Source organism: Caenorhabditis elegans, chromosome I, assembly GCF_000002985.6.
Source record: "Caenorhabditis elegans chromosome I".
Classification (NCBI taxonomy): domain Eukaryota; kingdom Metazoa; phylum Nematoda; class Chromadorea; order Rhabditida; family Rhabditidae; genus Caenorhabditis; species Caenorhabditis elegans.
The window spans coordinates 6,714,957-6,741,905 of NC_003279.8; the positions used below are offsets into that span (position 1 = coordinate 6,714,957).

The 26,949-nt window shown below is 34.1% G+C and overlaps 11 protein-coding genes across 13 annotated transcripts; 5 read left to right on the top strand and 6 right to left on the bottom strand.

The window, feature by feature from the left end:
• Window positions 1-1,010: 1,010 nt before the first annotated feature.
• T23B3.2 (Plasma membrane proteolipid 3) lies at window positions 1,011-2,034 on the top strand. Its single transcript, NM_059521.6, has 2 exons — window positions 1,011-1,171; window positions 1,692-2,034. Exons 1-2 carry the CDS (start codon window positions 1,040-1,042, stop codon window positions 1,836-1,838), a joined length of 279 nt encoding a protein of 92 aa, NP_491922.1. The 5' UTR covers window positions 1,011-1,039; the 3' UTR covers window positions 1,839-2,034.
• An 828-nt stretch (window positions 2,035-2,862) lies between these two features.
• T23B3.1 lies at window positions 2,863-4,472 on the top strand (the record flags this gene model as incomplete). Of its 2 annotated transcripts, none has more annotated exons than NM_001263358.4 (5): window positions 2,863-3,016; window positions 3,062-3,235; window positions 3,282-3,458; window positions 3,504-3,666; window positions 3,719-4,472. In NM_001263358.4, the coding sequence occupies 5 exons, from the start codon at window positions 2,873-2,875 to the stop codon at window positions 4,228-4,230; spliced, it is 1,170 nt and encodes a 389-aa protein (NP_001250287.1). The 2 variants fall into 2 exon arrangements, with proteins under 2 accessions (NP_001250287.1, NP_001122521.1); NM_001129049.5 differs by having other exon boundaries at window positions 2,873-3,016; window positions 3,062-3,232; window positions 3,719-4,230.
• W02D3.4 (Transmembrane protein 144 homolog) lies at window positions 4,417-8,103 on the bottom strand. The gene is made up of 7 exons (NM_001392473.2): window positions 8,007-8,103; window positions 5,997-6,098; window positions 5,823-5,945; window positions 5,317-5,695; window positions 5,190-5,273; window positions 5,039-5,140; window positions 4,417-4,950 (listed from the first exon to the last, which is right to left on the bottom strand). Exons 2-7 carry the CDS (start codon window positions 6,088-6,090, stop codon window positions 4,665-4,667), a joined length of 1,068 nt encoding a protein of 355 aa, NP_001379865.1. The 5' UTR covers window positions 6,091-6,098; window positions 8,007-8,103; the 3' UTR covers window positions 4,417-4,664.
• Window positions 8,007-8,072, bottom strand: W02D3.13 (uncharacterized protein; the record flags this gene model as incomplete). Of its 2 annotated transcripts, none has more annotated exons than NM_001380596.1 (1): window positions 8,007-8,072. In NM_001380596.1, one exon carries the CDS (start codon window positions 8,070-8,072, stop codon window positions 8,007-8,009), a length of 66 nt encoding a protein of 21 aa, NP_001368681.1. The 2 variants fall into 2 exon arrangements, with proteins under 2 accessions (NP_001368681.1, NP_001348685.2); NM_001361759.1 differs by having other exon boundaries at window positions 8,007-8,039.
• Window positions 8,104-10,207: 2,104 nt separating the features above from the next.
• On the top strand, window positions 10,208-13,133 carry mec-6 (Mechanosensory abnormality protein 6). The gene is made up of 7 exons (NM_001383275.2): window positions 10,208-10,302; window positions 10,354-10,424; window positions 10,550-10,746; window positions 11,066-11,332; window positions 11,387-11,518; window positions 11,917-12,132; window positions 12,927-13,133. The coding sequence occupies exons 1-7, from the start codon at window positions 10,211-10,213 to the stop codon at window positions 13,083-13,085; spliced, it is 1,134 nt and encodes a 377-aa protein (NP_001370641.1). The 5' UTR covers window positions 10,208-10,210; the 3' UTR covers window positions 13,086-13,133.
• A 206-nt stretch (window positions 13,134-13,339) lies between these two features.
• Window positions 13,340-14,420, bottom strand: lbp-6 (Fatty acid-binding protein homolog 6). Its single transcript, NM_059525.7, has 2 exons — window positions 14,204-14,420; window positions 13,340-13,649 (listed from the first exon to the last, which is right to left on the bottom strand). Exons 1-2 carry the CDS (start codon window positions 14,408-14,410, stop codon window positions 13,449-13,451), a joined length of 408 nt encoding a protein of 135 aa, NP_491926.1. The 5' UTR covers window positions 14,411-14,420; the 3' UTR covers window positions 13,340-13,448.
• A 680-nt stretch (window positions 14,421-15,100) lies between these two features.
• ant-1.2 (ADP/ATP translocase) lies at window positions 15,101-16,003 on the bottom strand (the record flags this gene model as incomplete). The annotated part of the gene is made up of 1 exon (NM_059526.3): window positions 15,101-16,003. The coding sequence occupies one exon, from the start codon at window positions 16,001-16,003 to the stop codon at window positions 15,101-15,103; it is 903 nt and encodes a 300-aa protein (NP_491927.1).
• Window positions 16,004-16,310: 307 nt separating this feature from the next.
• On the bottom strand, window positions 16,311-17,320 carry lbp-5 (Fatty acid-binding protein homolog 5). Its single transcript, NM_059527.6, has 2 exons — window positions 17,104-17,320; window positions 16,311-16,574 (listed from the first exon to the last, which is right to left on the bottom strand). Exons 1-2 carry the CDS (start codon window positions 17,311-17,313, stop codon window positions 16,374-16,376), a joined length of 411 nt encoding a protein of 136 aa, NP_491928.1. The 5' UTR covers window positions 17,314-17,320; the 3' UTR covers window positions 16,311-16,373.
• A 1,752-nt stretch (window positions 17,321-19,072) lies between these two features.
• smg-5 (PIN domain-containing protein) lies at window positions 19,073-21,205 on the bottom strand. Its single transcript, NM_059528.10, has 5 exons — window positions 21,084-21,205; window positions 20,867-20,975; window positions 20,256-20,805; window positions 19,999-20,189; window positions 19,073-19,912 (listed from the first exon to the last, which is right to left on the bottom strand). The coding sequence occupies exons 1-5, from the start codon at window positions 21,194-21,196 to the stop codon at window positions 19,226-19,228; spliced, it is 1,650 nt and encodes a 549-aa protein (NP_491929.1). The 5' UTR covers window positions 21,197-21,205; the 3' UTR covers window positions 19,073-19,225.
• A 518-nt stretch (window positions 21,206-21,723) lies between these two features.
• On the top strand, window positions 21,724-26,219 carry dhod-1 (Dihydroorotate dehydrogenase (quinone), mitochondrial). The gene is made up of 6 exons (NM_059529.8): window positions 21,724-21,803; window positions 22,305-22,412; window positions 22,524-23,181; window positions 23,225-23,620; window positions 25,358-25,432; window positions 25,896-26,219. The coding sequence occupies exons 3-6, from the start codon at window positions 22,577-22,579 to the stop codon at window positions 26,053-26,055; spliced, it is 1,236 nt and encodes a 411-aa protein (NP_491930.1). The 5' UTR covers window positions 21,724-21,803; window positions 22,305-22,412; window positions 22,524-22,576; the 3' UTR covers window positions 26,056-26,219.
• Window positions 26,220-26,319: 100 nt separating this feature from the next.
• Window positions 26,320-26,920, top strand: cytb-5.2 (Cytochrome b5 heme-binding domain-containing protein). Its single transcript, NM_001392478.1, has 2 exons — window positions 26,320-26,424; window positions 26,476-26,920. Exons 1-2 carry the CDS (start codon window positions 26,332-26,334, stop codon window positions 26,806-26,808), a joined length of 426 nt encoding a protein of 141 aa, NP_001379864.1. The 5' UTR covers window positions 26,320-26,331; the 3' UTR covers window positions 26,809-26,920.
• Window positions 26,921-26,949: the final 29 nt, after the last annotated feature.

Genomic DNA, 26,949 nt, shown 5'->3' on the forward strand with positions numbered 1-26,949 from the left:
CGGAATATCACCAGTTCTATGGTTGTTTAACTATTCCTATAAAGCTTAAATTACTAAATTTTGGAGGTCTACCAAAGAAACTACTTGTCTGCAATTTTTATAGTTCTATCATGTTGTGATTATTTTTATCTAGAATCACCAACTGCCACTACTCTACCTTCCAATTGGGCGTACAGTTTTCGACAGTGGTGTCGCCAAAAAATGATCTAAAGATTATTTTTTGCGATGCAAAAGTTATGAAAACTGCTAGTTTAATATATGATAATATATATTGGTATAAAATACATATTATTCAGTGAAAAATCGTTGTTGAATCGTAAAATTTGTACCTTTTGTTCCTCTAGAGTAGGCCTCTGAATATCTATACTTTTGCATTCTAAAACATGACTGTTCCAAAACATTTCTGCAACCCCTAAGAACAAAAATATAATTTAAAAATGTCTTTCTTGCTCCTCAATCTATTTTATATCTCTTCTGACATTAAATATACACTTTTTCAATAACCAACCAAAAATGTGCATAGACGTTTGACGTTTGACGTAATAATGACAAGAAGAAAGTGATGTATAGAATCAGAGATTTAGAGAAAATGGGACTTTGAGATTTCATTCTTTCTCTCTCTTGTAAGCCTTTTAATACTCTGCCCCGTGAGCTCCGACTGCCTTCCATTATCACCTTATCATCTCCATGCCAACTCGGCCACGCCTCTCTTCTTGGACGCCCCATTGATGTCCTTCGTTTTCCTTTTGGAGGATTTACATAATTTTGGAAATAACATGCGACACAATGAATTTTTCTGTCTGCTATTGTCATACATCCTTTGAAATTCCTTTTATAGTTCCACATCCTGAGCTATATGGCTTCTGGTGTCTAAATGCTTTTTTTTCTAAGAAAGACTAACTTCCTGTTTTTATGTTTTCATAGATTTTCTACTTTTACAACAACATTTTTCCTCTCGAGTAAACTCTTTATTCTCAATGCCTATAACCTCATCAAGTTTCCATTTTCAGCCTATCCAAATTCCATCAAATCGATCAAAATGGCCGAGGAAAAGATGACAGCCAATGTTCCAGCTGATGCTGAAGAAGGAAGAGTTTTTGTTGTTGAGTCGAATCGTCGAGATGAAATGATCAAGCTTGTTCTTCTCATCATCCTCATCGTCATTTTCCCAGTAAGTATTCATGCAGAATGAAACGTTTCAGAATCTAAACCCACACTTTTAAAATGTTTTTTGAATTGTGTTATTATTTTATTCGAAGTTTAAAATGCAGTGGTTTTATAGTCTAAAAATATTCTAATAAAATATGATATCTTAAGTACACTGTTCATAAATTCAAATAAATCTTTAATCCGGATTCTGAACATCTGAGCTCATCATCATGATATCCTCAGATTAAAAAAAAATCATGATTAAAGTGCACGAAATGTTTTAAGGGCAGAAACGTTCCTGGGCTTCTCTACTTAAATAGGCTTAAAACTTTAAAAAACATTTCGGCGGCAACATATGAAATGTTAGCCAAATTATAGCAATTCATCCAAATTTTTAACTGCCATACAAATTGGGGAGACTTTTTGGAGAAATATCTTTACGTAATTTGTGCGTTTGAGACTAATTTAAGTCTACTAATTTTAGTGATTTTTTTTCACTATTTAAACTTCGATTTTTTTCAAATAAAACATATTTTTTTCAGCCAGCAGCAGTAGCCGTCCACGCTAACGAATGCAACATGCACGTCTTCATCTCTCTGATTCTCGTGTTTTTCTTCATGATTCCATCCTACATCCACGCCATCTGGTATTGCTTCTTCCGTAAACCAACACAGATGACCATCTCCTAAATTACTGTAACTACAGTAATCCTTCTTAATCAAGCTTAATCATCCATGATCATAATCGAACGCTTTATCTATCAAGCATTTCTTCCCTACTTTTACATCCATTCGGATTCATTTACATTGGATTATTGAGGCAATATTAATATTAATTGTACCATATTGTGATTTTGTATTCTCAATCAATAAAAGTATTCGACATAGACAAGGGATTATAGTCTGGCACACTGCCAAGCATTGAATGTCGATCCATATCGCTCACTACCAACTGCCCAGGTCCTACAATGTGCCGTACGACAGTCATCCCTTTGTTTTCAGGCCTGTTCAAGAAGAAACCTGAAACTGCTCGTAAACTAAATGCTATTGAAATGAAAATAAATTGCTTAAATATTTTTCCGGGAACGTTTCGTTTCCAACTTCAACGATTACTAGTGAATTTCTAGAAAAATATTTCTCCATAATAATCTGCAAATTAATGCTCATGGGTCTCGCCACGCGAAGTAAATTAGTTTAAAAAGTGATGTGCGCCTTTGAGGTTACTGTAGACAATCTAGTGTTCAATTTTTCCGTTTCCTTTTCTCACAATTTTCCGAACTTTCTGAGTTTATCCATTTATTAATATACCAAACAAAGTATTAAAATGAAATGGGAAAACCAAAATGTGCAGAAAAGATACATCGAAATTCACACATTAAAATTTTCCCATTTTTGCGCTCTCTCCGTCACTCCCGGTGAAATTTCCCACCACTCTTTTTGAATGCACCATGCAAATCGATTGAGATACGCTAATAAAATTAATCGATAATTGCTTGAGAGCCCGTTATTTTTCTCTTAAAATTTGAATTCCGCATTCTCGTTCTCAAAGTGTCTGCGTCTCGTTTGCCTCTTCACTCTGCGTTTATTTCATTTTTCAGTTTTCTCGTTTCTCACTCTTACTTTTATCTATTTCGATTTGTGCGAAAATTTTCTTTTGATTTAACCGTTTTCAATATAAATTTTACAGTTAGCACCTGCTAATATTGAATTTTCCAGCGAATACCATGGCTGGAGATTTGATCGCAAGGGGGATCAGCAGAAATCAGAACGATGAAGAATATAGTTTAGACATGGAAGAATCGTTATTTCAAAATATTGTCAATGCATTCTTGAAACAAGATGGCAATCATCTCAGGGATAAAGCTGCAGTAAGAATTCCTTCAAACAATTAGGATTAAATACAAAAATTTCAGAAAAACAAGAGCCTACGCATATTTCTGTCATCGCAAAGATTCTTGACAGAATACGCGAAACGAACCGGAAGAATGACATGTCTTCCACCAGCTGAATATCTTGAAAAGCAAATGAGAGACGGTTTTCTCCCATTCAGAAGACACAAAAATCGTTTCGATTTGCAAGAGATTGTGGTAAACTATTGTGATTTCACTTTTATAGTTATTTGATTTCTTTCAGTTTGACAAAACTCGTCACGGATTCCTCCAAATCGACTTCCCAATTGACGCTAATCACGGTGCTCATGCTGACGAAGATACCGGAGACTGTGTTGCTCCATGTCAGCTTCGCAACATCTTTATTCTCGAAAATATGAATATACCCGTCTGTCGATTCGATCCACTTATGTTCTGTCAGGTACTGGAGAGAACGATTGTTTTATAATCTAATTCGTATTTTCAGTCGTGGGTGCTCACACTTCTTCGTCCAAAGTTCGTTTTTCGCGGAATGGTAGCGTGCCCGAAAGGAGATTACGGGCTTGCTAGAATGATTGTTGAAGTTGGAAGTGGTAAGCGACAGCTTCGATCTGAAACTTCAATTGCATTCAAAAATGGAGAGGATGAAAGTAAGTTGGATTTTTGATTTTCGCTGTTTTTAAACGGAAAATCTTATTTCAGAGCTTGGACGATTCATTCCATTCGAAGTTTCTTCGCCTGATTACGACTTCCGTCCAACATATATTTTCTTCTTCTTCTGCATTTTCTATGTGAACAGAACGAAAATTGAAAAACGTGGAATGCGAATTGCCAACTGCAGTGTCCAGTGTGTTCTCCCACCGATGCCGGACGACCTGAATAAAATCGAATGTAGCGAAGGATATCCAGCTGAAGGATACGATAGTCCACTCTACAATTGTGAATATACAGCTAATACTCACAATGATCCAGAATATTTGGTCTCATTGAAGCAGAATTTCTTTTCCGTTTTGGAAAATGCAAAGGGCATCAGAGATGCGGATACTGAGCGTACTGAAAGAGTTATCACCGAAATGTTGGGTGGAAATTTGATGGGAGATCCTATGGAAATTGGAGTCGATAATGGTGATGAGAAGCCTGATTCAGCTGAGAAACGATCTCATTCTCAAATGGATCAGGAAGATGATGAGCCAGCAATGAAAAGAATGCGCTGAAATAGTTACAGAATCATCAATTACTCGGAAAGTTGCAAGTTCTCATGTTTTTTTCATATTCTGCCTTGACACCTCTTAAACATCTTCGTGTCTAAATTTTTGTAATCATTTCAAACTAAATAATCCCATCATTCTTCTCATCCCTTTCCAAACTGGTTCTACAACATGTCCTTTTAATATCCAAAAAATAGTTTTCTCTTCATTCTTTAATGATTTAATTTATAAATGTAGTTTTAAAAATGTTTTAAAGTTGTGGTAAACTTAAACCCGAAAGGCACAAACAGAAATGTGGGAATGACATTGACACAGATGAAAAAGATAACAGAAAAAGAAGAAGGCGAATATAATCACAGATAAATTAAACATGAATCTAAAAACTGTAAACTAGAGTTTGTTATTTTGCAATTAAATTAATATAAGTGTTAATTCGTCATCTAGAATTTGATATTTTTTGACAATCCCACAAGTGTGGCTCCAGTGATTGTAATTGACATTGCAGCTCCCAGAAGTATAAAATTCTTCTTTCCACGAATTTCTCGATAATAGAATATGCTCCAAGCGGCCGCAATACATCCAGGCATTTGAGAAATAATGGGAAATGTTACGGTTTGTGATAAATGTTGATTTGCCACGAAGAATGATGTTTGAGCGACAGCCCACAGACATCCTGCAGCCATTCCAGGAAGGAATAAGTTTGGAGGAGCGTATGGCTGGTTTCTTCTATAAATAAATCATGATTAAAATGCTCCAACAAGTTCGTCAAATATTTTTAAATCTATGTATTCCTAATTAAAATTATTAGACGTACCTAAAAATGGAATAGATGACGAAAATGATAGTGGATGTAATGAAAATTCCAAAATAATGGGAGAAGACGTACGAAATACCATCTTGTGGATAAAATGGATATCTGAAAATAAATTAAAAAACAATCGACTCAATCTTGGAATACAGCTTACAATTGTGGATTATCAATCATTCTGATCACTGGTACAAATGTCATTCCGTAAAAGAATCCGGCAACAATGGCAGTGATGAAGGCGCTGAAAAAACTGTATTTTTTGAATAAAATTTATTAAAGCTTACAAAAATCTCTGAGTTCCTGAATTAAGATTTTTATCCGGTCTCAACACTTCAGTTTCCAGACCGCCATCATCTGATGATTCTGTCGTGTTCAATGCCTTCTTCTCTTCAGAATTCAGATTCTCCAAATCGAAAGATGTACGACTGGTTTTCTTGGCAATTGGTAAAGGTTCTGATCGAACTTGTGCGAAGATTGATCCACCAATAACAACAAAAACAAGACCGAGATAGTTTAGAAATGGAGATGCAGGGACTTGAGCCTTCATTCCAAAAAGTCCAAATCGACCGCCAGCCCATCCCACCAAGCAATTTGAAGTATTCCAAACAAGAATAGAAACGGCGAGTCCCAGGCGAGAAATGATTGGAATCGCTGTTGCATTACCTGGAATTTTCTTAATCTTTTGATTATATAGTTTTTTAAATAATTTTCTCAGTTGGAATAAAAAATTTAGAAATTATTTCAAAATGAAAAAGTATAATTCCGATAAAAAGTATAATTTCCGACCCACCAATGCACCATGATGCTCCACCAAGCATTGCAAGTGGATAGAATCCAGGAAATCCTGTCGTGGCAAAAACAATGAAACCTACAAGTAGAATGGCAATGGACATCATCCATTGTGCAAAAATTCCTGAAAACAATATTTAACAGTCAATTGCAAATTAATCTGAAAATATCTTACCATCTCTAGAATCGTAAGATTTTATGGGCACGAACATGGATCCGAAGAATACGGAAGACACGGCACAAGCCGCGAGCCCGATTACCGCCGACATTCTGATTTCTGGAAAAATTAGTTTCAAAAGGGGAAAATAGAGGGAAAAATCGAAAACTATGCGAACAATAGGGATATCAATTATAAGTTTTTTTCAAATAACGGGGACAATATGATTTAATATCTTTATCTATGTTATCATTAAATTGAACATCGACCTTGTCGTAGAAAAAGTGCGTTTTTCGTTCGGTTTTTTGACACGGAGTACAGAGATTTCTTCTCACTTTTTTGTTTCATTTTTGTAGAAAAAAAAGACAGAAAAACGTTTCTATGCAACAGTGGTAAAAATGAAAAATAGGGATAGGAAAAAAAGTTTTAATTGTATGAAGAGCTTTCAACCTTTCACTGTTTTGTATAATTTTTGCTGATAAGGTTGTCAACTGATTAAATCACAAATCATATGGGTGAAAACGTAAACTTTATTTTATTTTCACTTTCCAACTAGAATTTCAGTGAGAAAAAATATTTATGAAAAGAATTCTTCGAATAATATCACGCGAGAAAAAAGTTTTATGTAGTGTATGGAATGGTGGGGGCACGGCAGTTTTTTCTATTTGCAAAGAGAGGGCCGACGGTATACCAGTTAAAGTTAGGAGACGTAGAGAATGTGGTCAGACAGAGCAGAGGTGTTGGAGCAAGAGGAGAATGAGAAGTCTATTATGAGCTTTTCTGGTTGGTATGTTATTGAAAATATTTATGTATTTGAAGAAATGTTGGCTTATGTGATAGAACAGAAAACGAAGTCAGAAAAATCTTTTTGTGGAAGGTAAAATCAGATTAGATTCTGTAACGATTACTTTTCTCAAGAAATCGGTAAAATTCCATTTATTAGGTTTCGCAACCTGAAGAATTTCTCAAAATAACCATGAAAGTTTGAGCTCGGCTACCTGAACCCGCCTATCAAGTTTCGAATTTCAAACATTTCAGTTTGACATAAACATTTTAGAGGAAAACAGAGACGAAACGGAAACTGGTATATAGAATTGTTCTCAATAATATTATCGAAAAAATACGATCGCACAATTTTCTCATAATTTATTTTTGATCTACCTTGTTGACTAGGCTCCTTCCCTTCCTTCGACAAGACAGCCACAACAAAATAACAACGGGAACAAGATTGGGGGCGGAGTCAAGTTCAACAAGTAGATCAAAAATTAATTATGAGAAAACTGTGCGATCGTATTTTTTTGATAATAGTAGAAATGTCATCATCAATGATGTTTGAGTATAATTTATGGAAATACAAAATTAATTCGCTGAGGCATAAAAGGATTATTGACTACTAAAATTGTATGGTTTTACAAAGTGCAAATAATTTTGCGTCTGGAATACTAAAAGTTAAAAATTTTCGGACAAATAGTAGGTAATAGGGCTGTGCGGCTGATGACTCGGCTGATGGAGCAAATCAACGTTTTTCAACGTATTAGCAATGATCAATTAGGGAATACTTGTATTTGCCATATCGGCTGAGTCTTGAGCTTCTAATTCTAGAAAAAAGTTTTTAAAAATGTGCACACCCCTTCCAGAAAAACTCGTTTTTCCAATCAGCCGACAGCCGACAGCCGAGTTACTCGGCTGATTCAAAAAGCCGACTGTTTTGTCAAGGTGTGTGCACTTTAAAAAAACTTTTTTCTTGAATAAGAAGCTCATGACTCAGCCAATACTGCAAATACAAATATTCTTTAATTGATCAGTGCTAACGCGTTGAAAAACTTGATTGTCTCCATCAGCCGAGTCATCAGCCGCACAGCCCTAGTAGGTAATCATAGTAAATTTTAAACTTTAACTGTAAACCCACCGATCAAAATGTTTTTAGAATTTTTTGATCTGACTTGCCAAAGTTTATCAATAAGATCATAGAATATTTGTTATTGTAAGCCAACAAAGTCTAAAATTCATAAAACAACGAGAACTTACTTATTGCTTTGCGACAATCCTAATTTTCAGCAGAAAATGAATTGATTCGTCTAATGCGGCATTCATCGAATGTTTCCCTGTTGTGTTATATTTTGGCCTGAATGAAATTTATAAATTTTATTTAATCTTTTGATATAAAAAAAATGAATTTAGAGAAAATAAAAAGAAGTTTAACTTAGATTTTAAAAAACAAAAATGTTGGAATAAAAACAGTTTGAGGGGGTACGTTTTCGTAAGGGGATTTTTTCGTAAGGAACGCTTTCAGTAGGGCAATGTGCGGCGCGCCTTTTCGCAAGCCCGCCGCACAGTCCTTCGCAATGCGCCGCACGGCTTTTTGCAATGCGCCGCACGCTTCTTCGTATTTATTTATTTATTTTTCCAACAGGAAATTTCGAACGGAATTCAATTAAAAACGGATTTTTAATGGAAATTAATTAGTTTTATTCGAGCTAAATACGGATATTTTCAGAATTTTCGATGACAAAAACGGGTTTCAATCGATTTCGAATCGATCAAAATTAATATTAATCGAAAATGAGCGTTTCCTTCCCGGAAAAAGAAGAACTTGATGCTGAGAGTGATCCAAGCGGAGCCAAACGCTTTTTTAGAGGCAAGTATTGATGTCTAAAGATTAATTGAAGAGTGAAAAGTATTTTTCAGCGTTCACAAACAACCCGAGTGAGCAGCAATTTTCCAAGCTGAAGGCAAGTTTCTTTTTGTAGTTTTTTAAGTTCTCAAATAGGTATATAACATCGATTTGTTTTGTTTTCCAGAGAATGTATCATCACAACGACTATCAAAACCTGCGAGGAGTGATTCAAAAGACCATTCAACTATCAAAATCATTGATCCTAGACTTGAAGAGACGATCCGGAAATCGAACAACCGCTGTGCCATTATACAAAAACCCCGATTTCTGTACTTCAGTGTTTTTGAATTATACCGGTTTCAGTGCTTTTAATGAGAAACTTTTCCCTTTTATGGAAATTCCGAAATGCTATCACTGATCTCTTTGTTTACCTCTGTGCCATTAGATTATAGAAACAATTTTCCATACTCAGGTTATCCAAATTTCGCCATGATTTTTCTTACTTAATTTAATCGAATTAACTTTTGTTTGCAGTTTTATTTTCCATTTCGACTGAATAAAAAATCACTTCTATCATTTTAATCGTTTGGCTCCGCCTGGATCACTCTCAGCATCAAGTTCTTCTTTTTCCGGGAAGGAAACGCTCATTTTCGATTAATATTAATTTTGATCGATTCGAAATCGATTGAAACCCGTTTTTGTCATCGAAAATTCTGAAAAAAATATCCGTATTTAGCTCGAATAAAACTAATTAATTTCCATTAAAAATCCGTTTTTAATTGAATTCCGTTCGAAATTTCCTGTTGGAAAAATAAATAAATAAATACGAAGAAGCGTGCGGCGCATTGCAAAAAGCCGTGCGGCGCATTGCGAAGGACTGTGCGGCGGGCTTGCGAAAAGGCGCGCCGCACATTGCCCTACTGAAAGCGTTCCTTACGAAAAAATCCCCTTACGAAAACGTACCCCCTCAACAGTTTTTTTGGTAAATGCAGTTGCGCTCCGATGATAATATGTCGCAACGGAATGGTGGGAATTCAAATAAATTATTCTGTGTACACACACCAACAAGCAACAAAAAAAAATGTTTATGAACTTTTAAAAACGGAAATTAAAAATTGCAGAATCAATTATCACAAACTAATTATGCATTTGTCCATCATTTTCTGAGTTAACGCTACACCCATTTAAAATTCACAACAGACTTGCCAAAAGAAAATGAGAAGAACGGAGGAAGTGCTCACCAAGAGCAGAAGAAAGCTCGTTCAGCTGAATTCTTCCCTCTATCTCTGGTTGCCTCCTAGTTTTCAATACTATCTCTCCTTCAGCAGATGGCCACTGGGACCAGCCGTTTCCAAGGAGGTCCACACAGTCAAATCCTTTGTTTTAGTATATGCTGTATGTTTTACTTGAGAGCGGAATATCCATTTTAAACTTTAAAAGTGGTCCGTTGTTTTGACTTTTCCGATATAAAAATTGATAAAAGCTCACTGAACTTGATTAGCATTTCATTTTATCTCGACTTTAGAAAGTAACCTTCCATCCAGTAGTGATCCTTTTAAAAAATGAAAAATGTTAAGTGTTCTTTATTTAAATCAGGTTTTCTATTTTACAGAAAATGGGTCTCCAATCGGCAGCTGCTCATTTCATAAATCGTTTTATTATTTGGATTACTATATTTATGGTTGCATGCTTTTTGTTGAGACTTTTGTAAGTTCAAGGGCACAATTTTAGTGATTATATTAACTTTTTGGTTTTCAGAGTAGTACTTGATCTCAACAAACGTGTTTATAATCACACACCTGGTCCCTGCAGAGTTCTAACAGATAACTGTAAGTTTAAATTTTTTTGAATTTTAAATTTTGTAACTGAAAAAAGGTTTTATTACAATTAGAAACACATTATGCGGATATCAAAAGTAAAAAATTATAAAAAGAGTCATCCATCTATATTCCAGATAAAGGAACCGCCGGCATGACATACGTCGAATCTCAAAAACGGGTGTACATAACATTGGGGTACGGTAGAGCACACGATTTGAAAACAAAAACTGGCATCGCATTTTATAAAACAAATCGAACAGATGGAAGGAGTCAGCAGGAAATGTATGATTTGATTGAAATGACAATCAATTGGAATGGTTATGAATATAAGGTGTGTAATTTAGTTTGAATAGCCTGAAAAGAATTGAAATATTGATTTGCTTCAGCAGTGGGGGCAATATAATGAATGAACTACTCGGTGATTGAGAGAAACTTTCTGCCAAACTTTTGCAAGTTTCAGACAACATTTTGAAAATGAGAGACTTAATCAGATCAGCAGATTGGTAGCTTATCTGAGCAGTTTTAACAGCCAGGAAGCCAGGTTGTTGGCAAAAAGTTTTCCCGAGATCCGAGTAAGAAGCCCCAATCGGGAAAGTTATATACTTTCGAGAATTATAATAAAACCTGAAACCTAGAACCTTTATTTTCAGAAAGAGTTCATTCCAACAGGAATTGATTCATATTCTTCATCAAATGGTCGTGTACTTCTCTATGTAATAAATGCTCATCCAAATCATCAATGTATTCATTTCTTCCAAATTGTTGAAAGTTCAAAACTTAATCATCGAAAAGCAATATGTGATCCTTCATTTTCAAGTCTCCAGGATATTGCTGTAGTAGGACCAGATCGACTGTTTGTCACAAATATGGCTGCATTTGGGAGAGGATGGGCTCAAATTTTGGAATTTTCATTACAGGTGAGTTGACCTCCAATTATGGAATCATATCAAATGACAATCGGTTTATTACAGACTGGACAAGGAGCTGTATACTACTATGATGGTAGCAAACTATCAACTGCTGCTTCCAGCCTGATTGCACCTACGGGAATTGGATATGACGCAAAACGAAGAATTCTTTATGTTGGATCTATGATCAGAGAGGTTTGGAACGTTTTGGTAAATTTCCAAATATACAAAACAATTTGGGCTTTTGAATAAAACTTCGAGACACTTCGGCGGTTTTTTTTATGCTGAAATTGTTTCAAGTTATTCGAAAAGCTGCCTTCACAAAATTTTAAACACTTTGTTTGTTTCGATGATACGCATTGGCATTTTCTAACTTTTCCCTGGGATCACCTATGTTAGAAACACGGAAGTCATTAAAAAAAGCTAAATAGTTTCGCAGCATCTGCCAAGAAGATACAATTCTGAGGTCTACTGAAAAAGTTGTTGCAACCGACAGCTTTGATTTTATATTATTTCTGTTACGTTTCAAAAATATAATTTGTTTAAAAAAACTGTCCTGAAGCACAAACAACTTTTGAATGAAGAATTTTCAGTCAATATTCGCTTACAAAGTAGCGAAGGATACAACACTTGAATTATTGTATGAAATGATGTTATTGACATCACCAATTGGAGTTTTCGTTGAATCAAAAACTGGAGATATTTGGATTGCTGCTCATCCAGTTATTCATGAATCTGCATGGCATTATACTCATCCAGAAAATCAAAATATACATTCTCCAAGCCAAATTTTGAGAATAAGGATACAGGTTTGTATTATTTTTGTTTTTATTTCAAAGTTTATTAGGCAGAAATTTAAAACTCAGATCTGAATACAGTGTTTCTAATTCAATCTTTAAAAAACGATTTATTTCATTTTCAAATAAAAATAAATTTTAACCAGCAACTATATAGTGGAAAGATTCCTGTTCCAATTTGAAGGGAGCAGTTCCTGCGTAGATATATGGAAATATTATATAAGGCTCCACAAATGACATTATAATAAATAAAAATAAAACTAGAATAAAAACCTTGAAATTAGTCAATACCATAATGAATTTAATGAAAAACAAGTAATCTCCGGAGAGGTTTAAATATATAAATTTATTCGATTCAAGTGTTCTTATGACTGAAACACATGATATGTTCGACCACAGACAAGGTACTTCAGACTAAAAATGATTGAGACAAGTGTTGTGAATATTGGAAAAATTTAGTTCCGTTTCACGAGATTTCGAAAAATTTTGAAGAATTTTGAAACTTTTTCTTTTTTTTCGAAGCATTTTTAGTGCATCGAGCTTTCCCAGTTTTCTTCTATTTATTAAAATAATCTAGGTATTCTACCCCGTTCAAATTTTTTTGTAAAATAAATTTGAAACTTCAATATAATAGCTTCTTTATCATTTGTAAAGTATCAAATTACGCTAACCAAGCACTTTGTTCCCATAAACATGTTGTCAAGACTCGAACTTATCAGACTCTGTTTCCACGTTTTTTATCAATTCATTCAAATACTAATCAATGCGAAAAAGCGTCAAAAAATCAAAAATCGCATTTGTTTCAGGAAGAAGGCAACTCTTGGGTAACAACTGAACCGTATGCAAACGATGGAGCAACTATTTCGGCGAGTTCATCAGTTGTATTCACTGATGAACAAATGTTAATTGGAAGTTCATTTGGAAGACTTCTTCATTGTGATCTTACGCATTCATATATTACATAGTCAAACTTTTAGAGCTTATTTAAAAAATAAACCGATGAATATGATCTAGAAACAGATGTGTTGTAGACATTGTATCTAGATTTATTTATAAACTTGTCGAGGCGTAACGGGGGCGCCACGCCTCCACCCCTTTTCAATAGCCTTCCAGCGTTTTAGAGGAAAGTCGATTTATGAGAATTTAGCAGCTTTCAAATTAACTAATTTCTCGTCACAATTAGTCATTCTTAGTGTCTTGATTCGAAGTCTGATAATATATTTCTCATTTATTGCCATAAAGAAATAATTGTAATACTTTAAATTTCAATATTTACTATTAAATATCACAGGAAGACAAGAACAAAGCTCATGTTGGGAATTGAGAATCTATTCGCGAACGTACTCGCGGCGAGAAACAACGGATCCAGATTCAAGAGTAGTGATAAGCTTGTCTCCTTCGAGCCAACGGGTGATAATTGATTCCTTATCAGAGTCCTTGATCTTCTTTTGAATGTGAATGAATTTTCCGTTCTCGAAGTTGACAACTGACTTGACGGTACGGCCATCTGGAGTGGTCTCATCGAATTCCTGGGATAAAAACATTAAATATAAGTCTGAAGAATGCTAGTTCAATTTCAGGGTTGAAACAATTTTTATTGGATACAATTACTTGGAATTTGGGGATAACTTGCTCAAACCAAAAGCTCAAATGGATAGGATAAAATGTTGGCAGGAATTTGCTCACAGCAAATTGTGGGCAGAAAGTCGCTAAACTTTGTCCACAATTGCCGATATCAACGAACGTGCATTTTGAAATCAGATATTGTTTCTCATGGCTTTAAAAAAATATTATTCGTGCATGAAAAAACACGAAAACTATGGGAAATACATATTGTTTATCAAAGTCTTATAACAAGAAATCAATGATCATTTTATGATTTATGGTTTGAAATGTTATCACCTGGAATTTTAAGACTTTTTGTCTGTGAATATGGAAGTAACAATTTTTATTCATAAATTTGTAGTGCGTTTCTTTATTTTTATGTAACTTTTTTGTCGCAAATTTGGAATCAGAAAACCCACATTTTTTTTGATAACATTATTTTTGTCTTTTGTAAGTAAAAAACTTTGCACTTTCTTACCTGTCCCAACTTGAAAGAAAGAGTGGTGTTCTTGAATGTGGAGTATTGGTTGGAATACCACAAATCTCCTTCGACCTTGATTTCCAAAGTTGGCTTCAAGTTGGCAGCAGCCTTACGAGTGATCAATCCAACTCCAACCTCCTTCATGTACTCCTCGAAGTTCTCTGAGTGAATGAGCTTCCAGCGTCCAACGAATTCTTGAGACATGGTGATGGTTCTGTAAATAGAAGAAGTTGGAAAAGCAGGTAAAAAGTTCAATAGATTAACGGATATGTAATAGGTCTGAATAAAACGTTAGTCTGAAATTATGGTTAAAAAATCTTATTTTAAAAATTAATTTTAGAAGATGAACTATCATATCACTTGCAAATGGAAATAAAAGAAAAGTTGCAAATCAACAAGAAAACGAATGGCAATGCCTTGGGAAATCATTCGTATTTAGGTGGTCTGATAAATGGAATGATAGGGGGCAAGAGTGGGCGGAGATTCAAAACGTTTTCTCTATTTCTGTCTCCTCTATTTTTCGTTTCGTTTTTTTTTGAAGAATGATTCATTTTTTGATTCGTTGCATCATTTTTGAAAAATAAAAATAGAAAAGAGGAAAAGTGAGGAATTTTCAGTCGAATAAAAACAAAAATATTATCAAAAAAATTCTGAAATTTCTGAGGAGGAAAATATCGTTTTTGATTAAAGTATATCTAAGTTTTAATTTTTTTTAAATTTATTTTTTTTTGAGGTAAAAAACTAGTATCTTGTACATATATAGAAGCCCATTTTCAAATTGTGAAACTTAAACAATCTTCTTTTTTTTAAAATAAAGTAAAAATGCATTTTAAACAAAAAAATTTATTGGCAATGTTGTTTCAAAATTAACATATACATACTTTAATTCTGTAATTAAATTAAATGTTGAATCTCATCATAAATTGTGAGCACAAGAGCACCTCCAGTTGCTCGGAATACATTTGAAAGACCTCCTTTGTATAATGCAGTAATTCCTTCATTCTTCACAATCTTTCTAACACAATCCAAAGTGTTTTTATAGAGAATATCCTTTCTCCCTGATTGCATCATCATTCGACGACGTACTGTATCCCATGGATATGATAAATATCCAGAACCAACTGTTCCAACTTGAGCAATTGCCCATGTCGTAAAGAAATTGAGTTTTTGCCCGTCAGTTGAGTACAATGTTTTGGCAGTATCAAACATTCCGAAATATGCTGCACGATAAATTATAATTCCTTGTACTGAAACAAAAAATCCTCTATAAAGACCAATTGGTCCATCTGATTTCACAATTTTCACAAAACAATCCGTTAGACCTTGAAACTCTCTATCCACTCCTTTTCCAACATCGGCTCCAAGACGAGTACGCACAAAATCCAGTGGGTACACGAAGCATAGAGATGTTGCACCAGCTGCTCCACCAGAAGCGAGATTTCCAGCAAAGAATTTCCAGAATTCTTTATTCTTGTCAATTCCTTCTTGAAACATCTTCTTATAAGTGTCTTTGAATGCAAAATTCAGCGCTTGCGTTGGAAAATATCGAAGCACATTTGCAAGGTTTCCTCTCCAAAATGCTGCATATCCTTGTTCTTTTGGCACTCTAGCAAGAACATCCATAATTCCTTTATATTTTTTATCGGCAGTTACTGTTTCAGAGACATCACTGACTTGAAGTAGAAGCTTTACACGTTCAATTGGAGCAACGGCAGTTTTTGAGATTGCTGCAGCAGTGCCTCCGGAGGCGAGATCAACAAGAAACTTTCGATAATCAAATCCTTCCTTTGTGGTCATTTTGTCCTTCTGGAATGTTTTTTTTCAGAGATTATATTTCCTGAATGCTGATAATAAAACTTTCTTCAAATGCGAGTAGGAAGGAGCTCACTAGACTCTTCTCAAAATTTTGGTCATGAAAGTCTAATCAATATAAAGAATAAAATTAATTTAAAAAAAAAGAAAAATCTAAAACAAAAGTGTTTCTTTAAAAATTGTTGAAACTAATGAAAAATTTTACGGAAAATAAACAAGGCCTTTTTTAACAGAGACAGAGAAAAGAAAAGGGTTTCTGGTCCTTTAAAACGTCACTCTGCGTAAACAAAAACACTATTTTTCGCTATTTATTGCATCAAAGACCGAACAAAACAAGAACAATATTCAAAATAATCTATTCACGAATATAGGCACGACGAGAGATAACTGATCCAGATTGGAGAGTTGTGATGAGCTTTTCTCCTTCAAACCAACGAGTGATTACAGAATCATGATCTGAATCCTTAATCCTTTTTTGAACATGAACTACTTTTCCATCTTCAATTGTGATGGTTGACTTGAATTGACGACCGTCTGGTGTTGTCTCGTCGAATTCCTAAAAAACACTATTTTTTTAAATGGTAAATTATAACAGTCAATTTAAAAACTGAACTTTAATGGAATGAAAACCGGGAGTTGTTTTTCATGTAGCCGACACATTTAAAGATCGTAACTAATTCGAAAAAAAAATATTTTGTTAGATTTAATATGATTCTTTTTTTGATTTCAAATGTTCGTTTAGAGTTCGCAATTGAATTTTCCATAGACCTATTCTGAAAGACATAAACATTAGATTATTTCTTCATGCCACAAAGTGTATCTATGTTAATAGAACACCCGTTTGTTGTGTGTAGTGTTCAAATGGATACAAAGTTCAGTTGTTCTTTATTCTCATTTTTTTGTTTACACTGAAAACCACGTGTACCTTCCTGCACTTTGACCCACTAGTTTGAGTCTTATCAGTGTTTGCTAGAGTTTCGAGAAAGGCATTTGAAAGTTTTTAAATGGGAAAGAAAATAACTAACGAAAAAGCCATATAGTTGTTGAGTTCTATTCTCGTTTCCTTTTTTCAAAATTTCACTTACCACTCCCAGAGTGAACTCCAATGTGGTGTTCTTGAAGGTGCTAAGTTGATTGACATGCCACTTGTTTCCATTCACTTTGATCTCTAAAGTTGGTTTTGCAGCACACGCGGCTTTACGAAGAAGAAGACCAACCCCAACTTCTTTCAGGTAATCCTCGAAATTCTCGGATTCGACAAGCTTCCAACGACCCACAAATTGTTCAGCAGACATTCTGAAAATTTGGAAATTTACAATTTTGATAAAGAAGTACCAGAATAATAATAAAGGGAATTAAATGAAAAACGAATAAGTATTAAGAAATTCTGGATGATTTATTTCTGCTTTTAGAAAATTGCCTATGATTCTTTTGGATTCGTATTATTAAATTTATAGTTTCTAATGACAAAAATAAAAAATGTAATGCATTGCAATAAGGAATATTAATACAAAAAGCAGGAGAAAGTGGTTTAGATGAGTGAAAACCAGAAAAACGTATATATAGTAAATAGGACACAAGGGGGAGTGTACTGAAACTGCTGCCACGTTGTATTGGGTGATGGACAAGTTGGTCAATTTTTGGACGGTTTTGAACTGATAACATGGAATACACTAAGATGGAGTGTAGTATGTACATGGTGAATCACGATTAATAGTACTTTTTAAACTTTTGACATATAGTGTCGTTCAAAAGTAGATACAATGCGATCTCGTTTTTTTTTTTACAATTTTTGACATTTTTTTAATTGAGCATAACACCAAAACGCTACTTTTAACGTGGAAGAGATGGCGGGCAACAAGGTTAAACGATGGCCAATGTAGGTTTTCGATTAAAAAAATATTTTCCAGAACTATATGTCAAGATGTACCATAACGGATTGATCTACTATAAATGCGGGAATTTTTCGCAAGAAGCTTTTAAATATTTGAGTGTTTATACAGTATTTGTTATACAAAAAACAAAAAAAAATCAAAATTGTGACTTTTCTCTGACTTTACTGTGTCCGTTTATGTGTGAGTCAATCGAAAATGTTTGTTCAAGTTTTGAAACCGACTTATTTGACAACTATGACGTTGCGAAAACCAACATTAATTTAAAAAAATATTGGGGGACCACTGCTTTTCAGGGCACATTTTCAGTTTTCCCATACCTAGTTTTAGAAATATGATAACATTCACTGAAAATTTGGAAAGATGAGTGGAGTAAGGTAGAATTCACCAGAAAAACAGTTTGTATGTAGATATTTTGTATCGATTTCGTAGTTGATATAATCTTAGTGAGATTTGGAAAAAGAAGGAAATATAATTTCTACTTCAATTGAAAATTGGGTGTCTAAGTGGCATGACGAGACAATACAGCAGTAAATGGTAAACTGTAAAAGCCGCAATTAGTAAACAAAACCAGATTTTTTTCTCAAGTTTTCAAATCGAAACATCTCAACTTTACACAAATGTATTTCAATCAACAAAAGTATACCTCTTTTCATTTGAATGACCTCGATATGAGAGTGATACAATCTCCTCTCACCCTGTTTCTAAAAGAAGAGCGCTATTTATCTGACTGAGAATCGGCCCTAGACACTGTCTGACGGGACACAGAGGAACATTCAAATTAAGGTGATTTTAGAGTTTTTAGTGAGGGTGAATGTTCTGGAACTAATTCGGTATCTGGAAGTTTTCGCACGTTTAGCAAAATAGTAGACTTACAGTACTCTAGAATACTCACAGTCAGGGAATGTGTAGCTTCGATTTGCGGAGCATAAAAATTGAAAATGTTACTTACTTCATGAAAATCAATTTATAGTAGGCTGATAGGAATCGAAAAGGTATGATTGTGAAATGAAAATGCAATTTTCTAAATGGTTTACGGGGGTGGCAAAAGAATTCATAATTGTTTAGATACGTGGGAGTGCTCTTGGAATTTTCAATTTGAACGAAATGGAACATAGTACTACTATTAATTTAATACTATTGTGAAATGATTTGAAAAGAGTTAATTAGAAAATTTTATTACCAAAAAATTGTCAAATAATTGAATCCAGTAAAATAAATCAAAAATAAATCCGAAGAATATGATCTCAATGATTTTAAGCGGTTCCAATTCCAGCCATCGTGAGATTTTTCAGTGTAGAGCCCTTTCTTTTCATCACTCCAAATACTTCATGTAGAACTGATCGATATCGTAAAAAGTAACTCCTTCCATTTCTTTCTGTTCACTCGGGTTTTTGCACAGAAAAGCGACAATATGCTTGTGATCTTCTGCAGATCTTCGTGCACTTTGAACCAATTGCTCCGCGCAGCTTCTCTCGTTATCACATTTCTTTAGCACAATTTTTCCCTCTGCTTGAAGCTCCATTAATGCCCGAATTACTGGACGAACTGCTCGATTCTTCGTTTTCTGATAATCAAGTTCATCAAGCACTGTTGATGGCAAAATGCAGATGAAATCATCGATATCCCAAATTTTTAGAGCAATTCTTATTTTGTCAACTATGACGTCATAATCCATCAATACATAAACAGGTCTCCAATCCTCCCGGTTAACTTCATCATTTTGTGTCTTTATTTGAATATCCAAACGTTTTTGTTCCGATTGATTAATTCGTCGTAGCAATGGACCCGATTCTTCTCTATCGTGGATTATCTCCATTGGTGGGAATTCGACGGAAACCAGATAATTGATTAATTGACTCAAAAATTCAACATTGGGTTCGGATATTGGACCATTCAGCAGAAAGCTGGTCATAGAAATAGATGGATTGATTGTGAGTGACATGGATGTGAATACGGAATTGATATGATTCATAACCAAGTCGTTGAGCTCGTTCCATTTCTGAAAATAAGTTATATTTATAATTAATTCCCCTTGATTTTAAAATTGAAACATCTATTCTACATTTTCTTATCTCTAAATCTTACCGTTTTGGCGAAAACCGATAGCTTCTGGAAATGTGGCTCATTTTTCTGCTCATCCAAGTGTCCGAGTATTTCGGCTGAATCGGAAATCCATGAGATAGCTTCAGCTAGAAGGCATTTGGATGAAATCGTACGTGAATAAATTGTAATATACAGCGTTGAAATTGTGTCGAAGCAATTGTAGAATTGTTGAACTGAAAAAATTATGTTATCCTACAGCAGAATAAGAATTTTCTATAGATATTGGAATCGGTACTTACATCCAAATTTCTTCATTGCCAATTTAGATGCTAAACGACACGTTGACATGATCAGAGACCAATCGAATTCGAGTTTCTGTTCGATTTCTGCTTTAAACTCGTTTACTATTTTGATTCCAGTCATCTGATAATCCATTCGTTTTGATTTCTCGTTCAATGCCCAAATGACAAAATCTACCATCAATTTATCAGTGGATTCTTTTTGTGGAAATTTCAAATATTCCAAGAGTTCAGTGCCTTTTTTATATGGAGCATCGGCGAGCTGTCCTAAAATCATCAGTCTCAGCTTCTGTGCAACATTCAGGTCAGCTCGGAGACCAGCGAGAACGTGGAAAGCTCTTCCTTGATTCGGATCTAGATCGATTGCTCTTGAATAATATCCAACTGCCAAGCATTTCTGAATTTCTTCGTCTGGCATATAACGATGAAAATCTCCAATGTACATGTTCCACAATGCTGGGTATTTGTCATCGGGAAGCGAAAGCATTTCTTGAAGCTCTCCACAGAACATTGTCAGCAACACGGCTATTGCCATGTTTTTCTCCTTATCCTGTAATAAGAACCTTTGGAAATCAAATAAAAATAATACAATGACTAAAAGTTAATCTTACTCGAATAAAAAACTGGAAAGGGTGATAATATCCAACAATCCACAATTTATTGATTGAACTTGTACAGTCCCCGTCGCGTTTCATAATCTCAATGAGCTGTTTTCGGCCTCTGAAAATTGTAATTCTTTAAATTTTAAACTTAAAGATCGTTTATTAATTTCATAGTTTCTGACTCAAGCTGTTGTATTTTAAGTTTTTGTTACAGAATAAAACATACTTTCTGCGCAACATCGCCATCACTGGAGAATGCACATTTTCAGTTTGGCCGTATTTTTCCAGTTGATTACAATATCGTTTGAACTTTTCAGTGACTTCATCTGACTTTTGCATATTTATATTCTGAAAAAAATAAATTAAAGACAGATGGATAACCGGATAATTATAATAATAGTTATTGAATATAAAAGGAAGAGGAAAACAAAATAACGACTGCGAAAAAAAAATCAAGAAGAAACTGCGCACTATGTTGCAAATTGGCCACGCCCACAATTCAGTTCATTTTTCTCTTTATTTTCTTCAGTTTTTATTGAAATATAATGTTTTTTCTCCAATTTTCTAAATATTTTCTCTTAAAATTCAATTAAAAAATGTGTTTCGAAAGATTTTAGAATTAAATTTCAGCGTTTTAGTTCAAAATTGGACATAAATCTTGTGTTTTCAAGTGTTTTCATTTGCTAAAAATCTGTTTCCATAGCTGTATAATATTTGTTGTAAGTATATACGCAAAAACTGTATAATTATTAATTTTTCCAATAAAAAAGAAAAACCTCTTGAAATTAAAATTGTTCTCATGTCTAAAAATCACTTGTTTCTTTATCTTCAAACTAAATAGTATTTCTTATTTTAAATTCTTAAAGTTTCAGATTGTATGTCATTAGGAGCGGAAAACCATCAAACTATCAAGAAGAAACTTAAATCATACGACTACAGTATTCGAGTAAGTTTTAAAAAAAAGTTTTCGTGTAAAAGTTGCACAAAATGAAAATTGAGGTGACATAAACTGAATAAAAAAGAAAATATTCATTTCAAAAACGTTGTATTTGTTCAAAAACAAATTCGGCAGTTTAAGCAAAATGTGATTTCTGATCTATCGCGTCGATTTTCATTCATTTCTTCTCTCGACACTTCATCATCGCATCTTATCTTTTTTGTCACTTTTATCATCATCAACCACCGCCAAGACACCATGCTGCAAACATTTCAGATGTTCTCATGCCATTTTTTTGCCCTAAACTTTCATAAAAATGTAGATTCTGCCAATCTTTCATTTCCCAACTTAACTTTTTCAAAGTAATTTAAAATAAAACGACACTACTCTTTAACATTTCATTTTGATTTAAATAGTTTATTATACTTTGTACTAGATTCCCCTGTTATCTAAGATAACCTTCAACCATTAGTTATCGAGCTTATCAATTCAAATTTCCAAATAATTTAGGCGTCTGCTAGCTGCGACTCTTCTCCCAGTCTCTTTCAACCATTCTTTCAACTTGTACTCCATTACGAAGACGGCGAGACACAAGTTTTGGATTTCACTTCAGAGCAGGCAAGTTTTTTTTTTAACTTTAAGATACTTTACCTGTATTTCTACTTATAAAAGTGAAAACTTCCAAAAGAAAACTCAGCCACATTGATCATTTTAATTTTTTTTTTTCAGCTGGAGAAATTTGTTGCTGATTTGAATAAATCATCCTGAATTTCTACTGAAGAATGAGTCAAAATGCCGAACAAAAATACATCTACTCCAAACTTCCACCTGGTGCAATAAGCAAGTCGACAGTAATTGTACTCGCGACAGGAATTGCCAGTTACACAGCACTTGAACTTCTATATGGTTCGGAAACGTTCTACAAAAAGGCAGTAATGCCAATGGTACACAAATTTGTCGATGGAGAAGATTCACATCGATGGGCGGTTCGAGCTGCTTCGTGGGGACTTTTGCCACGTTTCGGATGGAATCGAAAAGAATATCCTGAACTGAAATGTGAGCTTTTTGGACGAGAATTCAAGAATCCTATCGGGTTAGCTGCTGGATTTGATAAAGATGGACAAGCAATTACACAATTGGCCAAGAATTCTGGATTTGGACTCATTGAAATTGGATCTGTAACACCAATACCACAACCAGGAAATAATAGACCACGCGTGTTTAGGTTATTGGAAGATGAAGGAGTTATCAATCGATATGGATTTAATAGTGATGGAGTTGGAAGAGTTCATCAAAGAGTACGAAGTGCCAGAGATTCATGGGTTCCAGAGAGTTATGCATATTTTGGAGTCAATTTGGGAAAGAATAAACTTACGGAAGACGCAAAGTCAGTTAAAAAGGCAAAAACGTTTAAATTTCAGTTCTTGTAGATTGGATTATGAAATTGGTGTCAACTACTTTGCTCCACATTGTGATTATCTGGTTCTCAATGTATCATCACCTAACACTCCTGGGCTCAGAAGTATGCAAAAGAAAAGTGATTTGGAGAAGCTGTTGGCCTATGTACACCAAGCGCTTGAAATGCACAAGCTGGAAAAGCAGCCTCAAGTTTTTCTGAAAATTGCTCCGGATCTAATTGAATCAGAATTAAAAGACATTGCACAAGTTGTGACGAATAAAAAGTTTGCGATCGATGGAATTATTGTATCGAATACCACAATTGCACGACCCGACTATCTCAGATCAGAGAATAAAACGGAAACAGGAGGATTGAGCGGAGCGCCGGTTAGAGAAATTAGTACGGAATGTGTCAGAAAAATATACAAGTGAGTTTTATAACTACTCACGGCGTGTAAATTGGGACATGTGGCCTAGCGAAAATTGAAAAGTGAGAATCCTAGGCCATGGCCGCTGCAAAGCGCGCGAAATTTGAATTTAAATTTTTAATATCATTGAAATTCGATGAATGAGACATTATAATGGATAAAACTACAAAAATATATACAAAATTGTTTTTAAAATGAATAAATCACATATAACAACGATTATTTTCCTAAATAAAAGTGGAAATTCGATTTATTAGGCAATTATTAGGAAAATACGTCAAAAGTGGCACATTTTTGAACTTTTTTCAAAAACTAGATCCACAAATTTTCTGAAATTTCACCAGATTACTCAGTAGACTACTTTAATCAAATTGTGTGCAAAAAATTCATACCCACCGTCACAAGTTCCTATTGAATTTTTCTATTTTAGCTCCGAAAACCACTAAAATCGACAAAAATGGCCCATTTTTGAACTTTTTTCAAAAACTAGGCCCATAAAGTTTTTGAAACTTCACCAGTTAACTCGGTAGAGTATTTCAAACAAATTATGTGCATAAAAACCATACCCACCGTCACAAGTTCACATTGAATTTTTCAATTTTAGCTTGGAAATTCACAAAAAATCAGTGAAATTGGCACCAATTTGAAATTTTTTCAAAAACTAGATTCACAAAGGTTTTGAAACTTCACCAATTGACTAAATGAAGGTTTTTGAACAATTTAAGTACATAAAATGTATACCCACCGTCACAAGTTTACACTGAAAAGCGCTGTTCTTTAATGCAGCTTCAAACTGCCTTGTTTCGTTTTCTGCGTAGTTCATATTTTTTTGTATTTGAATTTAATGTAATTTTAGTGTTTCTTTTATTCTTTTCCAAAAAGATAATGCATTTTTTGCTTGAGTTCAAGGATATTTTCATATAAAACGAAACCGGGAAGTATTAATTGCTAAAATTTATGTGGACTATGGTAGTCAAGTCCGCAAACACCAACCGCATTTTCATAATTGCGTACATTTGTTTTTCAAGCTTTTTTCTAGGCCAGAGGTACCAATTTACACGCCGTGTACTCAAATACGATATAAATATCAGAACATTGTTTCGTTCAAAAATTTCGAAGAGAAAACTGAAATTAGATAATTTTCCATTTTTTCCGTGTGGCTTTAGTTATATTTCCAGTACATAATTAACCGAGTTTGGTTCCCGTTTGAAAAAAAATGTATAAGTAATTTAAATCAACAAAAAACAACTTAATAATTAGCTAGAACGAGCAAAATCAGCTAGTAATTTGAGAACAAATAATCTCCCGAAGCTGTGACTTGGTGAAGTTAGCAAATTTGAGATTGTAGCTAAAATTAAATTGTTCAATTTTTAATTTGTTTTTTGAGCAGTCTCTTTATGTAATTCGGCCATTTTGCGTGTGTATAATCGAAAATCTAGAACCTTTATGAAATTTTAACATAAATCAAAGAACCCAAACACCAAAAAATCACAACGTTGAACCTTCTTGGCTAGACTATAGACAATTGTCATCATTTTTACCGCATGTCCCCTTGTTATTTCGTTTTCTTTGGCCACTTGTCACCCCGGTTACACTGGGAAAACCAGGCGGCGTATTTAGTTTGATTCGTTTTACTGCGCAAATATGGTAAGTTAAGTTTTCATCATTTTTCAAATCGATAATTTTTCAACAAAAAAAATTGGTTTAATTTTGTTCGCATTGATAGTTTAATTTCAGACTCACAAACGGACAAATTCCAATTATCGGCTGTGGAGGAGTGTTCAGTGGAGCAGATGCATATGAAAAGATTAGGTAAGTGAACTTCCCAGTTCGAGGTCGAGTGGGGAAATTATCAAAAACCATTCCTATCTTGCTAAAATGACCAAATATTATTATAAAACTTTTCAAAAAAAATTTGAAACATTTTTTGTTTCGTTTCAAAAAGCAGTGAAAAATCGGTTTTCCCCTATTTTTCTTTGGAAATCGACGATCAAAAAAATGTTATTCTCCAGTTTTATGTTCTAATTATGTAAAATATGCATATTTCAACATTTTAAAGGTTTAAACATGATACAGTGATATAGATTTTTCGAAAAGTAAAAACACAGTTTTCAACGCCTTTTGACTCAAAATAAAAATTGAATTATAATATTTGACCATTTGAGTACAATATATGGTAAGAATGGTTTTATTGATTTTCCCACAGGCCGTATAGTCCACCGTTATTCAATCAAAGTATTAATTTCAATTTATTTAACTAAATGTAAAATTTCAGAGCCGGTGCTAGTCTGGTCCAACTCTATTCCGCGTTCGTCTATGAAGGATTTCCGGTAATCGGAAAAATCAAACGAGAACTTGTCGAACTTTTACGGAAAGATGGATTTTCGCATGTTTCGGAAGCAATTGGAGCTGATCACAGAGAAAAAACGAAATAATTATATTCCCAAGATTTTTGTTATTTTTTCAGGTTGACTTCATTTTCATGGGTGTTTCAAAATTGTTTTATAATTGAATTATTTTCTTCCGATGTTCAATGTGCCTTTTCATGAGATTGTAGGGTAATTCTTAGTATTTTCTGCATAAATTATTTGATTTCCTTATGTTTTTTTTTTCAATTTATACTAAAGTTTCTGGTTTTCAACCGAAATATATCACTTTTGAATAATTTTCAACGACTTAGAGACCATTTTTTGTTTCAGGGTTCATCAATTATGTCGGAGCTACGTGTCATTTCTCTCGATGAGGTCTCAAAGCACAACTGGGAAGATGCTGATCAATCGTGTTGGATTGTCATCTCCGGAAAGGTAATTTTTTTTTCATTTTTTAAATTTAAATATCGAAATCATTCCTTACAGGTCTACGATGTGACAAAGTTCTTGAATGAGCATCCAGGAGGTGAAGAAGTCATCACTCAATTAGCCGGTAAAGATGCTACAGTTGGATTCCTCGATGTTGGGCACTCAAAAGATGCTATTGAAATGGCCAATGAATATCTCATTGGTCAATTGCCAGAATCAGACGTTCCAAAAGTCGAGACAGCGGCTGCGAAACCTTCGAAAAACGAAAAATCATCATCTCTCCTCAATGATTTCACCGAAATTATGACTTCACCAACATGGACCAACTTCCTGATTCCAACTACAATGGGACTTGTCATTTATGCCGTGTACAAGTGCATGTTCAATTAAATTACCTTAGCTCTTATCCTATTCTTTTGATCTTATGCGCCCACTTTCTTGAAATGCATCAAAGAACATTTGTTTCTATGGACTTTTATATATGTGATAAAGATTTGTTGTCAATATTTTCATATGTTACTGAAGGAAAAA